The sequence below is a fragment of the Cololabis saira genome, chromosome 23 (genome assembly GCF_033807715.1).
Source record: "Cololabis saira isolate AMF1-May2022 chromosome 23, fColSai1.1, whole genome shotgun sequence".
Classification (NCBI taxonomy): domain Eukaryota; kingdom Metazoa; phylum Chordata; class Actinopteri; order Beloniformes; family Belonidae; genus Cololabis; species Cololabis saira.
Window position 1 is genome coordinate 8563032 of NC_084609.1, and position 15902 is coordinate 8578933.

Sequence of the window (15902 nt, forward strand, 5' to 3'; positions counted from 1 at the left end):
CGGGGAAATGTCGCCATCTGCTGGACGAATAAATGAACTGCAAAACCAAACGGAGGAGGAAGGTTGGAGGAAAACTCATTCTAGAATTCTTTATAAAACCATAATGTGGTTTATCCACCTTATTCCTAGCCCCCATGAGGCTTTGCGTGAATTATGGGTGCGACTTCCGGTGCTGCCAGAACCGGCGTTTGTTTACATGCTGAGTGAACGCGTTAACCCTCTTTCTCCGAGCGTTGGAGATATAAAACATGTGGAAACACCACCTGTCACAGCTCAAACGGGACAATATCATCTTACCTCTGCATCCTGCTGTTGAGGGATGGGAGGACGACCTGAAGAAGTGAAGAAATGCTTAGAAGATGAGAAGTATCTCATTCTTCCCAATGGGCAAAGTGGATACTCCTCCAGGTGGGTAAATATTGTTATCAGTACTCGAGATGAGAGGGGATGAGGGGGGAGGCATCCCTCCTGAAATAAAAACGGTCCAAATCATCCCCTCTGTAAAACTGCCATCCCCCCTTTCCATCCCTTATGTGATTTCATCAATGAATGTGGTTTTACTGCTATTTCAACATTTAGAGTCATCACCAGAAAAATAACATTTGACAATTTTCACCTGTTTCAAGTAAATTTTCACCTGAAATAAGTAGAAAAATCTGCCAGTGGGACAAGATTTAACTTCTCATTACAAGCAAAAAAATCTTGTTCCACTGGCAGATTTTTGTACTTATTTTAAAGAGCATATTGCAGGTTAGAATTTTTTCAAAAATGATACCTGACCTTATGTGAAAATGACTATGTGATAAGTTAATGTAGGATTTAATATGTTTTACAAGACATAAGGGCACTTATTCAGAGGAAAAAGTGGCTGATTTTAGCCAAGTTCCTACAAACGCTTTTTTTTTCGACCACCGCGTCATATGACGTAGCACTGGGGAGACGTCTCCACAGCTCTGCCCCATCTGACTGCCCAGACCCGTACACACGTAGCCGGGTATCTGCTAAACCGAAGATATTTTCCTACGTTTGGACCTGTCATCCACATGAAAACGCAAGGAGGCTGGAAGACCAGATGATCTGCAGGTTTGGAATGCTTATGAAAGTGGTCGAAAACGCAGATCTTCGGTTCTGTGTGGAAGGTTTTTTTTTTTAACAACGATGTAATGTGGATAAACGAAGGGGGGGAAGTATTCGGTTTTAAAAATACCCGGCTATTTCGGATGCTTTAATCAGAAAAAAGAGAAGATAATAAGCCTGTTTTCTGTTTAGAAAGTACAAACGTAGACAGATTACAAGTACTCACCCATCTTTTAGGAGTTATTTTCGGAGTTTCTTTCAGGAGCACGGGCGGGTGCTGTAGTGAATAAAGGCGGATTTATGGTTCCGCGTAAAATCAACGGCGTAGCCTACGGTGTAGGGTACGCGGCGCACGCAGCGTTTTGTGCGTCGCTGTGTAACCTACGCCGTAGGGCTGCGTTGGTGTAACGCGGACCCATAAATCAGCCTTTTAAAAAGCGAGTTTCAGCTGTCAATCAAAAGAACGTGGGGGGACTAACGGGTAACGTAATTATAAGGCTGTGGCCCGTCATATTGGTGTGAATACACATTCACAACCTCTTCAGTGTCACAACTAACATTAAGATCCATTATTTTTCCTATTGTTGAATTCACCGCGCTCCCCAATGCGACGTCACTTCCGGTTCAACTTTTTCAGATGCGGAAGTAAAATACTCTCACAAAAACAACTCCAGAGGTCACTGTAGTATATATTTATGCGTATTTCAATGAAAATTCAGTTCCTACATTATTTTCCTACACATTGATTCACAGGGGTCTCCAACCTGCAATATGCTCTTTAAGTGAAAATGTACTTGAAACAGGTGAAAATTGTTGTTTTTTCCAGTGATGAGTCTTGTTTTGAGTGTAATGAGATTTTTTTTTTTACTAAAATGAGACATTTTAACTAGAAATAAGACAAATATTCTTGTTAAGATTTTGAGTTTTTTTTTCCGGGGGGACTTCCGGTGAGGCACCGCATGCTGATGGACGCGTTCTGAACGCCGCTCTAACCCACCGTCATCTTTAACAAAGTATGCTTTACAAGAGTGATTAAGCGATACGAGACTTAACTTAAATGTGAGTAAGAAAAAAGAAACAAAACAAAGAAAAAAAACGACAAGATCAGTAGCCTAAGGAAAAACAGCAGCTTTTATGGCTACTCGACTCCGCAACACCATGAGCAACAGACCAAACGGACAAAGACGAAGATAAGATGTTGGATAAGATCCTCCAAGAGCTCAAAGACTCTCGAAAAGAAATCCAACAGTTCCGAACCGAAACTGGGAAACATTTCGTGGAATTGAGGGAAGAAATGAAAGAAATCAGAACGGATTTGAGTAAAGTGGAATAGAGGCTGGACGAAGCGGAAACTCGAATCACAGAAATGGAGGACAAAGACACGCGGCTGACAAAGGTGATTATCCACCTGCTGCAATCTCAAAGAGAAATAAAAAAGAAATGTGAAGATCTGGAAGGTCGAAGCCGTAGAGAAAATATAAGAATACACGGAATTAAAGAGGGGAGTGAAGGTGACAGCCCCATTAAATTCATCGAAAGGCTGATAAAGGAAAAGTTAAATATCGCGGAGGACTTGCAAATTGTCCGAGCGCACCGCTCTTTGGCTCCGAAATACAATGTGGGTATGAGACCGAGATCCTTCATAATTCGCTTTCTAAACTACAATACCCGCCAGCGAGTTCTGAGTTCAGCATGGGCGAGGAAGGAGATTTATGTGGATGAAACGAGAATCTTCTTTGACCAGGATTACTCCACCGCGGTCCAAAGAGAGAGAGCAAAGTACAAGCCAATGCGTAAAAAGTTGCATGAACTACAGATAAAGTCCAATTTGATATATCCAGCAAAGCTGAAGGTCTTCAGCCAAGAAGGCGCAGTTGTCTATGACAATCTCCAGGCAGCAGCGAGGGGATTACGGGCCTGAGGAATCAGCATGGATGTACCGGAGGAACCAGACCTGGATGAGCTGCTGCGCAGAGACGGCTGGATGACAGCGGACAGACGCAGAGAGGGAGAAGCCGCGCTGGTGGCCCATGTGACGGCTTTGGCGCAGTCATTGAGACGGGATGGAGAAGATGATTAGGAGTAAATAATCTACCCTGGAAAGAGGTACTGCTGTTTCTTCTTTTTCTTCTTCTTTTTTTTTTTTTTTTTGATGGAACTTTCTCAAAGATCAGTAACTCCATCTAAAGACTTTTTTTTTTTTTTTTTAATGGAACTTTCTCAAAGATCAGTAACTCCATCTAAAGACTTTTTTTTTTATTTTTTAATGGGACTTTCTCAAAGATCAGTAACTCCATCTAAAGACTTTTTTTTTTTTTTAATGGAACTTTCTCAAAGATCAGTTACTCTATTTAAAGAGTTTTTTTTTTTTTTTAAATGATGAGACCCGAGTAAATGGCAAGGAAAGGGTTTTTTTTTTCATTTTACCCTCTACGTGTGGGTCTTGAGATAAGAAGGCTATTCAAAACGCTTCCCACTCCTTTTTTTTTTTTAATTTATTTTCTTTTTTTTTTTCCTTTTGAAGAACGTGAGACTCTAAAGTGCAACTGAGAGTATAAATTGTGTATGGGACTTCGGAAAAGCAGCCCACTTAAAGGACTGTTTTGCTTTTGGTTTTGTTTTTTGTATGTTGTCTGTCTGTTTTGAGTAAATATGACTTTAGTAGGCTATAAGAGCATTGTCACGAGTGATCTAACCTGTGATGGCTCCTATTTAAAGTATAAAGGGGAAAAAAATAAAGTAAAACTGAATGATTAGATGAATTAGGCTAATATAAAGCCTGAAAGAAGGCAATAATCTAGACTCTTCAAAATATTGAGTACTTGATTTTCTAAAGGGGATCATGGATTAGGTTGTTGCTGTTAACTTTGTCTGTTTATCTATTTTTATTATGTTTTGGCATAAATTCAGTGCTGTTTGGTTAAGTAGACTATAGGTAATAGAAGGTCGGGAGGAAATATCTAAATCAATGCTTTAAATGAAATGTATATGAAACAAGTTACAGTAAATAGCCTTCTGTATGGATTTTTTTTCCCCTTTTCTTTCCTTAACCTAATTAAATTTTTGTTTTATTTCAAAAATCTTTTTCATATATATTATATATATTTTGCTTTTCTTTGAAATACATACAATCTAAGAATTAAACATATGTTGGTATAAAAAGGGCTTTTGTTAGAGTAATGAGAACATAACGAAATTATTGATTTTATTTTTTAAATATATATCGCAATTGTGAACAGGGGGGTCGGGGTGGGGGGTAAAAAAGGGGATAATACTCATGAACTTAAGTCACAGCATGGTGTTTCCCATATTAATATGGGCAGTATCCTTAGGATGCCCAGTATTCCAGAGAATACACAAGGAATCATCGTTTCGGCAAACTAGTAGAGTTTGCCACTCATGGAAGCCGTTAGGGGATTTAGTTGTTTTTGTCTTATTATTTTTGCACGTGGTGGTTGACTCAAATTGTAATAAAACTTATTGGAAAACCGTCAAAAAGAAACATAGGAGTTTTAAGCTGGGGGTGCTAGACATGGTACAGAAATTATCAGTTATTTATGAAACCCCTTAAAATAACTTCATATAATGTAAATGGTCTTAAAAACCCCATCAAACGAAAAAAGATATTACATCAATTGAAAAAAGATGGAGGGGACATATCATTTTTACAGGAGACCCATCTAAACCAAACTGAACATGAAAAATTAGGAAAATTGACTTCAGCGCAAGTTTTCCATTCATCACATAAATCATCAAGGAGAGGTGTAGCAATCCTAATATGGCCCCAGTGTGTGTTTCATGCAGATAAAGTGATCTCCGATAAAGAAGGGAGATACGTGGTGGTGATTGGAAAGATTGATAATATAATGATTTCTTTGATAAATGTATATAACCCCCCAGAGGAAGGGCCAGATCTAGTAAAAAAAGTTGTCGATATAATTGTTTCTCAAAGCCAAGGAATAGCAGTAGTTGCAGGAGATTTTAATCTCATCATGGACGCCAATTTGGATTCTCAGAGTAAAAGACTACATAGTTCTGAATCTGCCGCCAGGATACTTAGAAGAGCTATAAAAAAAATTGGAATAGTTGATGTTTGGAGAAGTCTTAACCCTACAGAGAGGGATTACACTTTTTATTCAAAATCTCATGACAATTATTCAAGACTAGATTACTTTTTTATTTTCAAAAATGAAATGTCTAGAGTACAAAATTGTAATATACATCAGATCACCCTCTCAGATCATGCTCTAATATCACTACTAATAGATATAGGACGGGAAAAGAGCAGGACATTGTGGAGACTTAACAACTCATTACTGCAATTGGAAGATTTTAAAGTGAAGATAAGAACAGTAATACAAGACTATCTGGAAATTAATGATACAGGGGAGACCAACCCAATTACTATCTGGGAAGGTTTGAAAGCCGTTACTCGAGGGGAAATTATTTGTTTTTCATCCTGGAAAAAAAAGGAAAGAGAGAGAAAAGTTGAATATCTTGAACTTAAGATAAAGGAATTAGAAAAAAATCATAAAGCAACAGGGGGTTCCTCTATCATGGTAGAATTAAAGAAAACAAGAAAAGAACTAGATGATCTGTTAACTGAGAGAGTAGAACGAGCCCTGACTTTCACTAAACAAAAATATTACGATGGAGGCGTAAAATCACTAAAGATACTTTCTTACAAATTGAAAAAACAGCAGACAAAATCTAATATTGTCTTTATTAAGAATAAAGCTACAAATAAGAAGCTAACAAGTAAACAGGAGATTGTAGAAGAATTCGCTGAGTATTACAAACAATTATATAGTTCAGACAAGGGAGAAACTCAGTATCAGTCGAGAGATTATTTGCAAGGCTTGAATCTTCCACAAGTGACAGATTTACAGAATCAAAGCCTCACTGCACCAATTACTGTGGAAGAGATATCCAAAGTTATCCAGAGATTAAAGTTAGACAAGAGCCCAGGCAGCGATGGCTTTACTGGAGAATTTTATAAAATATTCAAAACCCAACTTACTCCTATCTTGCATAGAACATTTAACTGGGCACTTACACAGGGAATATGGGCAGATACATGGTGTAACTCTATAATAACAATTATACACAAGGAAGGTAAGGACCCATCACAATGTGAAGGATACAGACCTATAACTTTATTAAATGTGGACCAAAAGTTGCTAAGCAGTATCATAGCCAACAGATTAGCTAAAATTGTACCTGATATTATAAATTTAGACCAGACAGGGTTTATTATAAATAGACAATTATCAGATAATGTTAGACGTACATTGAATATAATAGAACAAGTACATAAAAATGAAAGGCAGGCACTCATACTCACCTTAGATGCAGAAAAAGCATTTGATAGAGTGGCCAGGCCTTTTATTTTTGAGACCTGTCAAAGCTTTGGTTTTAGTGATACTTTTATTTCTTGGTTACAGACTATGTATGGAATCTCAAAAGCACAAGTCAGAGCTAATGGAACACTATCAAGCTCCTTCGAACTTAGAAGAGGTACGAGACAGGGAGACCCTCTCTCACCACTTATTTTTGCCTTATGTATTGAACCACTAGCTGCTAGTATCAGGAGGAAAGAGGAAATACAAGGGGTAGAAATTGCAGGTACACACCATAAATTAGCATTGTATGCAGACGACATTATTTTATACTTAACTAAATTAGAAAGAACTCTTCCGGCTCTAATGACTAATATTAAGGATTATAGTACAGTATCTGGGTATAAATTGAATATGCAAAAATGTGAATCGATTAGCTTAGGAGAACCCATTCCTATAGAGTTAAAAAATGGATTCCCATGGAAATGGGATAGAGAGAAAATTAAATATTTAGGAATAGAAATACCTAAGAATATAGAACAATTATATAAGTGTAACTATGATAAACTTGAAATAAGAATCAAACAGGATCTAAATAGATGGAGTTTAGTCCCTTTGTCGTTATTTGGAAAGATTGATACTATCAGGATGAATATACTCCCTAGATTTTTATTCCTATTTAAGTCATTACCCTTATATGTTAGTCCAGTTACGTTTAGATGTTGGGATCGAATGTTAATTAAATTTATATGGAACAGTAAAAAGCCGAGGGTTAAAATGAAAACACTTAAATTGGCCAAAAGATTTGGGGGGCTGGCTCTCCCAAATTTGCAGAATTATTTTTATGCAGCCCAAATACAGTCATTACAAACATTACTAAATGACGATATAAAAGCAAAATGGAGGTCTATAGAACTGTTTCAATGTAGAGAGATGGGGAAACTTCTTCCATTCTTAGCAAAAACAAACAAACAAAAAATAGATAATAAATGGTTTCAAAATACACTTACTGCTTGGAATAAAGTAAGAAGAGATTTAAAGATTCAAAATGAACTGTTACTATTGAGAGAAATAAGTAAAGATCCGGACTTTAGACCGAACAAGGAAGTGGGTATATTTAAAATTTGGAGCAAAAAAGGATTGAGTATATTCGGACAGTTAATAGATAAAAAGGGTATTGTGGAATTTACATTATTACAACAAGAACATGGTCTGCCATCCTCCCATTTCTTTGGTTATTTACAAGTTAGAAGTTATCTGGAAAACAATGATATACAGAAGAAAACAATTAGAGACTTTCATCCTTTAATTCAATTTTTAGTTAAGAACTATAAATGTGTGAATGTTAAACATCATATATCGGTATTATATAATATCTTAGAAAGTGATGACGAACCAGAAGAACTGAGACAAAAAATAAGTTGGCAAGAAGAACTCGATCTTATTATATCTGAACCCGATTGGGAAGATATAAGTCTATCCTCACATAAAACAACTGCATCTCTGTTCTGGCGAGAATATGCATGGAAGATTCAGATGAGATATTTTCTAACACCTGTCCAACAAGCTAAATTCCAGCAATCAGTAACATCAAAATGTTGGCGGGATTGTGGTGAAAACCATGCTAATTACAGTCACATCTTCTGGTCCTGTCCTATTCTGAAAATGAATTTTAAGAATAACAGCTCTTAAACTCAAAACAAAAAACTGGCTTCAGAAATCAAGTCCAGTTTTAGAGAAATGGCGAGACTTAATGGAACAAGTAAAAGAAATGGAGCAGTTAACATGTAAAATCAGAGGAAATCTTGGGATGAGACACATGCTGTGGGCTAAGTGGGAGAGCTATATAAAAAATGGGGGTAAAATGCTAAGATAGCATAAGACATGAAGAGATCTAAATGCACCTAAAAGCTTACTACTCTTAATACTGAGGCGGTCAATGGATTATTTGACGGATATGGAGGAGTATAATAATAATAATAATAATAATAATAATAATATGGAGGAGTCAACAACTGAACGGGGAGCACTTAATGTTTTTTTTTTTTTTTTTTTTTTTTCTCTCTTTAACTTAATTTAATTTAATTTATTTATTTTTATTTTTATCTTTTTATCTTTGGAGGTACTGTCATGTACTTGTTTGTTTACTTGCTCTCATGGAGCGTCTCTCTCCCTCTAGTTGTATTGTATTCATGAAATAAGAATGGAAATAAGGATTTGTGAAAATAGGAATTTTGGCTAATACATAAAAGAGTGAAGTGTAAGGGATGTATAGGGGAGGGAGGTAACAGGGGGGTTAGAAGGTATTTAAAGGCATGTTAGGCCTCTCTTTGCTTTGTTTGTGTTTGTTGTTTAGATATGTCCTTTTAATTTTTTTTTTTTTTTTTTTTTTTTTTATATATATATTTTTTTTTTTTCTTCGTGTATATGTTGAGGTTTGTGTCTGTCTTATGTCTATATATGTATATTAGTTGTTGTTTTTTTGTTGTTATACTGAACGTCACTATGGTGTGGCACATAGAAAAATAAAGTACAAAAAAAAAAAGATTTTGAGTTTTTGCAGTGATCCATTTTACTTATCCTGTGAAGGACAGAGTCATATTGATAAATTCAGAAAACTGTTTTTTATTGTTGTGTTTTGATGTATTTGATGTAAGCCCAGTGGATATTTAAAGCTTACAGAAGGCTGCATTTAACTGCTGCTATGTCATTCCTGCAGTATTTCTGCAGGTGTTTTGGTCACTGCTATTATTTGTAATATATTATATTATTTGTAATCAGCACAAATTATCTGTCCCCAAATGATAAAATACACCATACCCCCCTGATTTTTCTTTTTAAGATAAGATAAGATAAGAAATCCTTTAATAGTCCCCCAGAGGGGAAATTTCCAGGTTACAGCAGCAAAGGGGATAGTGCAAAACAAGAGGCATCAATATCACACAATATCACACAACAATAATAATAATAATAAACACTATAACACTATAAACAGTATATACAATAATAATAATAATAATAAGAATAAGGAGGAGAATAAAAATAGTAATAAATAAAAAAAAATTCTAGTATACAAAAAGAAAAAACAGATGGATATTTACAGATGTTATTTATGCCCGTTGCAGAATGGTTTACAACTCGAGTACTGCTTATAATCTATGAACTAATGTGACAGGTACTTGTGAACCTTCATTAAGACAAACTGTAAGCCATCTTTTATATTTATTCTTTCAGGTCCAGCTGGCAGTGATGTGCCTGGGGCTGCAAGCTGGTTATCTGGACACCAACTGACAAAGACTTCAGATACACACATGAAACACCTCCAGAACTTTTCACACATGCTTCCAACATTTGTAGATGAATTTGTTGCAAAGAAGATTCAGCTCAGCCCCAAATATCTGAATCTCTTGAAAATACAGTAAGCAAATAACAGGTGTTATGTGTAATACACACACAAAACACCAAGAGCACTGTATAAAGCTAGGGGGGAAACAGTACAACAGACTTCATTTTTGTTTTCAGTTTTATTAAAAACAACCTGAAAGATCCCCTCCTGACATATTAGGACATACAATATAGTGACATGAATCAAAACATTTTAACACAAAAATATTGTTTAACAAAAGCACATTACATTTGTGTCTTAAGTGAGAGAGATTCAGTTTACTGTCGGAGGACTTAAGAAACCAGAAAATATTCACACCTGACTAACTGAAATCACAATATTTGGACTTTTATTTCCGCAAAAAAATAAAAATTGCAGCTGGACCTCAGTTGTTTTCAGAAAATGTTAAATGAATGAAATATGTAAGTACAGCTCTGAAAAACTACATACAGCACTTAACCTGTTGAGTTATGTGTTAAAGACACTGTAAGTGTAACTGTACCTCAATTGTTTTCAGAAAATGTTAAATGAATGAAATATGTAAGTATGTTTAAGTGCAATATTAAATGTCTTCTCACTTTTCACTTGAAATAAACTCAGCTCTTAAATTCACTAAACCAGCACAAATCTTGAGCATTTTGTCAATTTTGGGCACAAAGTTAATTTGTTCCTGTTTGAGAAAGAATCTTGTACACCTCCAGGTTCCTTATTCAACGTGAATGCGGGCATGAGCAATGCGGCATGTGCGAGTGACCTCCTCACTGGTCAGCTGGCATTCTTTGCGTGTGAATGCTGGAATGATTAGCTTCACCCTACACTCCTCCAGCAAGTCTCTAACTGTGAAACCACGGTCACCCATCGCCTCATCTCCAGCACGTAAATAATAGAATAGGTGTGGTCCTCCATCCCTGGATCTGACCACTGTGTTTGGGCATCACAGGAAGCTTTGGTGTTGATCACAGCTCCTCGTTCTGATCCATCTGGTCAGGCTCATCTGAGGGAGCAATACAGTACACAATTATTAAGATAAGATATGATACATTAGGGTTTTCCCTACCATTATAACACCCCCAGCCCCCTCATCATATATACCTGGGGGAAAACCCACAACCCCCCACCCGCAACCACATCACCTAAGCCCTCCAGAAGTTTAGGAAAAACCCGGTACATTATCACAGCTACGATTTTAAAATTTAATTAACAAAAAACTTTTTTCTTATCAACATGTCTGTAGTGAAACTATTGTATTTTTATTCTAATGCTGCCCTGCAGTCCGTGCCATAAACACACTTTGTATTTTAACTGCACAGAAAATAATAATAAATAATACTAAAGGTTGTCATTACCGGACAAATACTACAATGCTGTGTCCTCCATACACCTGATATTCTCATGACATTAACCTGAAATCACACCTGATGTTCTCATGACATTAACCTGAAATCATACCTGATATTCTCATGACATTCCTGTCATTCCTCTGAGGATTCCCGTCTCTCCTCCGGTGGTTTGTCGGATCCCAGCCACAAAGTATGATGCAGGTTTTCCTCCGCAACACGACGTACCCGAGCTCCGCAAGGACATTTTAGTAAATGCTACGGTTGATAAATATGTTAAACATTAAATGTCAGAAAACAAAACCGTAACTTCTCTGCTAGATTGAAAGCAAATTGCTTTAAAATAAACTGTTCGCGCTCAGCTGCCATGGTTAGTCAATGGCTTTACGCTACTTCCGGTGTCTCACCAGAAGTTACACCCATAACCGTTTCTACAGTAGAGCCTCCAGGAATAAGGTGGATACATTCACTGTTTTAGGCTAGGCTAGGCTAGGCTAGGGAAGACAAGTTTATTTCTATAGCTGTGTCCCAATTCAGGGGCTGCGTCCTTCGAAGGCTGGATTTGAATGCCGATTACGTCACAGCGGCGCGCCGAAGGCTGTCCCATTTCGAAGGCTCCTTCAAATGCAGCCCACAAATGCAGCCTTCTTTTCCCGCTGTTTGAAGGATCCATCGGTTGTATCCTCCGCGGCCCACCATATCCCAAGATTCATTGCGCACAGTCAGAAAAATATTTAACAATGGCGGACGGAGAAGCGGAGAAAATTATACTTTTACAATTATAATAATAATTATAATTATATTTATAATTGTATATATATATATATATATATATATATATATATATATATATATATATATATATATATATATATATATATATAAATAAATAAATAAATAATTGTATTATAATAATAATTGTATTATAATAATAATTCAATTATAATATATTTTACAATTATACTTATAGGCCTACAAGGGCGGGAACAGCTGGTGACGCAACCAGGAAATCCCCAACAGGCTAGATAGGCCGTCCCCTATAATGTGAGAAGTCTTTGGAAGTCTAATCTTTTTAATACGTCCGGCTTCTACACACTTTTCACTTTTTCAAGAAACACTATCTACAGTAAACATTTGGTAGTTCGTCGAAGTAAATTCTCAAGGAATTCTTATCACAGTTGATGTTTTAATATCATAACTATTTTTCGTGGCGGTTTCGCTTGCTCTGAAGCATAACTGTACACGGATAGATTTTGTTATTGACCGGTATCCAGAGGTTAGTATTAAGAATCTTGAACGTGAACGTAGAGCAGGTAGTGGTGCACAACGGGTGCAAATATATGGCATGGAACAGAGGACACCAACGCAATGGAAAAAGTTTCTTTCTGATGGTGCAAACAAAGAGGCATTAGCAGAATTTCTTTATGTTGCATGGCAAGCTTCAGATCTCACTAAGGTGGGCAAAGACATCAGCTTATACATAGCCCATGGCCATCTATGCAGGGGTTAATTTCTGTCAATTCCTCGTCATGGACAAATTAAGCACTGGTGTTTGGTCTTATCTCAGAATCATAAACGTTGATTAAAAAGGTACAAACTCGACACAAATCCACTTTAATTTGAGGTTCAAAGCAGAAAAAAAACATGTTAAAGTTTCTCACAAACGACTGAAGCTGGAAACTTTTATTAACGTCACACAGTTTCATTACAAACGTGACCTGATCAGTCACGTGATCCGTTACAGCGTTAATACGATCACATGTCACGTCAGGTGAGGCAGGAAGTTAAGGCACGCAGGTGATCGTCAGCCGATGGCACGATCAGTCATCAATAAGTCCAACCCAGAGTAAGTTGGACCGATCCAAACGGACCTCGAGTTCCTCATTAATCAGTCAGAATCTCTGGTTCTGCTGCTGTCACTCAAAGCTAACCCCCGCCCCCTCCGGGATGCCCCTGCCCTCTGATTGGCTGCGGTCCGGCGCTCAGCATGCACGTCTTCTGACTCTCTACAAACTACTCAACTTGTTCACATTCACGTGGAAAAGTTTCCAAAAGACGTAAAAGAGATGTGAAGCACTTTAAATCCGTTATATTGAGTTTCCCAGCATGCTCATGGCCGTTTAACAGGAGTGTGAACTTCAGTGGTGGTTTTAACCAAATGCACCAGTTTCTACGACATCCGATATAGGTAGATTTCATCTTTTTATTTAAACTATATTTATGGCTAAATTAATTTTAATTTAATTTGTTTTTCTGCGTCACATTTTTTTGCGCTTTGTTCTGCGAACTGCTTTAACAGGCGGGTTTCCCAATAAAGTTTAGATATTTTCTTTAAGATATAGTCGTGTGTTTATTTACCGCTCAAAGCAGCAAAAGTGATGAGTGCTAACCGGCTAGGCTAGCCGTCAATCAAACTCCCCGCCGTCCTAATCAGACATAAATCCTTATTTATCAATATTTACCAGATGTGGTACAGAAACATGTAGCTCTCCAATGTAGCTATTGGAATTATTCTGTTTCCAGGAGCTTTCCTCTTTTTATTTAGTTTTATTTATGGGCAACAGCGTAACCATGGAGACCAAAACTGTTCCTGAACCAGACTGTAAAGATGTTTGTTTCTGATGTCCGAATCCAGACCCTAGTGGTCAGTAGAGGAACTTCAGTTTTTCTGCAGACCCGTTAGTAAGTTATGACGTTAGCGCTTGGCTGAATCTTCCAATATCTGGCCGTCTGGCTGTAATATGAAACCCAAACCGGGTCAAACGGGTCACATGGGGTCAGTTCAGAGCTAATCCAGCGTGAGAATGTTCTTGAACCCGGTCCCGACCGTTCAGGACTATGTGTGCTGGTCTAACATGACATGGATGAACTATAGGGCTTGGTCGCCAAGGTGCATTCTGGGACGCAGCGGCCATTTTGGCAGCGTTGTGAGTGTAAACAAACAGCAGTGTAGTAGCACCAAGTGAACAGACGGAACGCAAAAAAAAAATGTTAAAATGCCAGAAAGGAACTAGGATTTACCGGGATACCTTAAACAAGGAAGCCAGGGACCGGTATATGGAGAAAATAATGATTATTAACGGTTTGGATCCATATGAAATCCTTACTAAAGAATGGAGCTCCTCGTCGGCACTGCTTTGGTAAATGTTTGACTCGCCATGTGTTTCAATAAATGAGTATAATAGTACAACATACAGTACATGCTCTTACTTTTTTCTTTTCTTTTTTTTGACCGCTATATTATGCGGAAGAGGCCCCGAGGCAAGAGCCATATTTTTGTTTTCCTCATGGGATTATTTTTTTCCTCTGCAGCTACAAATAGAGTTAATATTTTTTCCTCAACAAACTAGTTTTATCTGAAGATTTGGGTTAATCACACCGCAGAGAGCTGGCCAGCAACTGCGTTTAGCTGGAGAAGTGGGGAATAAAACCTGTGTGAATGATCCAACCCTGGTCTGTGTGAGTGTTTGTTTGGGGTTTACTGTGGAAGGTTATGTTTGGTCGTCTTACAGCTGCGATCCAAGCGAGTCGACGACTCTTTTACTCTGTTATCTCAGATACTTGGCCGGCCTCTGTGGTTCTGCCTCGGAGCAGGAAAGCGGTGAAAAGTTAAACCATTTGCGACCTTTTCCCCAGGTGTGTTATGTGTGGAGCTGCTGCAGCTACAACACAGCAACGGTTTACGATGGTTTACAGAATAACGGAAAGTAACGATTACAAGTAGGCTAAAACACAACGGAGAGGGAGCACGTCTGTACACAGTCGCAATGGTCCGAAGTGCAGCTAAGTTAGCTTCCAATATGGCGGCTCTGCCAGGTGATGACGTCAAGACGACCAAGCCCTATTATAACCAGTAAACCACCACCATGACGGCGTCTGGACCTCAACTTCTCCTGTACGAATAAAATGTGATAAAATACCCCCCTATCGATCGGAAACAGATCAATTAAGTGTTTTCTCCATTATTATCCGTTAGCATCCAGGCCGGCGTTAGCGTGTTAGCATTTGGATCCAGTAGCTGAAAGAATAAGACGTTTTTAAAAAACCTCAGACATCGTTATGATTCATCTCGTCTTTCTGCTTCCAAAGGTTAAAAAACAAAACAACAATAAAAACTGTTTTAGCACGTTAGCTCGGGGGCTAACGGCTGCAGCACCTCCAGGTCCTCATTTGGCTCCGAGACGATAAAGACGTGACGTGTGTTTTTTTCTGAAAGTCAAGTTCTGCTGGTCTCCGGACCAGTTTCAGGACCAGTTTCAGGCCCAGCTGAGTCCCAGGCCCGCGGCCATCACCACCTGCTCCAGGTCCTGGTCTTCCTGGCGCTCCTGCAGCCGCTGCTCCTCCAGCAGGGACACCAGGGCGTTCCTCTGCTCCACCACCTCCAACATCTCCTCCAGGATCAGCCGCTCCTCCGCCAGCTGCTCCTCGTCCTTCAGGTGGTCTAAGGACCAGAACCAGAACCAGAGTTCAGCACCGTCACACACACACACATAGGGTTGCCACCCGTCCCGTAAAATACGGAATTGTCCTTTATTTGAGAAAAAAATGTTGCGTCCCGTATTGAACTAATACAGGACGCGATTTGTCCCGTATTTTCATTAACGCCCCATACACACTGTCACACACACACATCAACACTAAATTTAACAATAATGAACAAAATAAAACACAGGAAACATTAAGGCCAGCAAAATCTTTGTGGCGGGACAACAGGACCTGCTGCGTCTGTGCCCAGATCTTTATATATTATTATTATTATTATTA

The 15902-nt window shown here is 38.1% G+C and overlaps 1 protein-coding gene across 5 annotated transcripts in view; it reads right to left on the minus strand.

Annotated features, from left to right (window-relative positions):
• Positions 1-12736: 12736 nt before the first annotated feature.
• LOC133424009 (protein-methionine sulfoxide oxidase mical3b-like) overlaps positions 12737-15902 on the minus strand; it is a 47049-nt gene continuing 43883 nt past the window's right edge. For all 5 annotated transcript variants that reach the window (XM_061714373.1, XM_061714372.1, XM_061714371.1 and 2 more), the window contains one exon: positions 12737-15579. In XM_061714373.1, the coding sequence (XP_061570357.1) occupies positions 15395-15579 (185 nt within the window). In that variant the 3' untranslated portion in view covers positions 12737-15394. The remainder of the gene's footprint in view (positions 15580-15902) is intronic.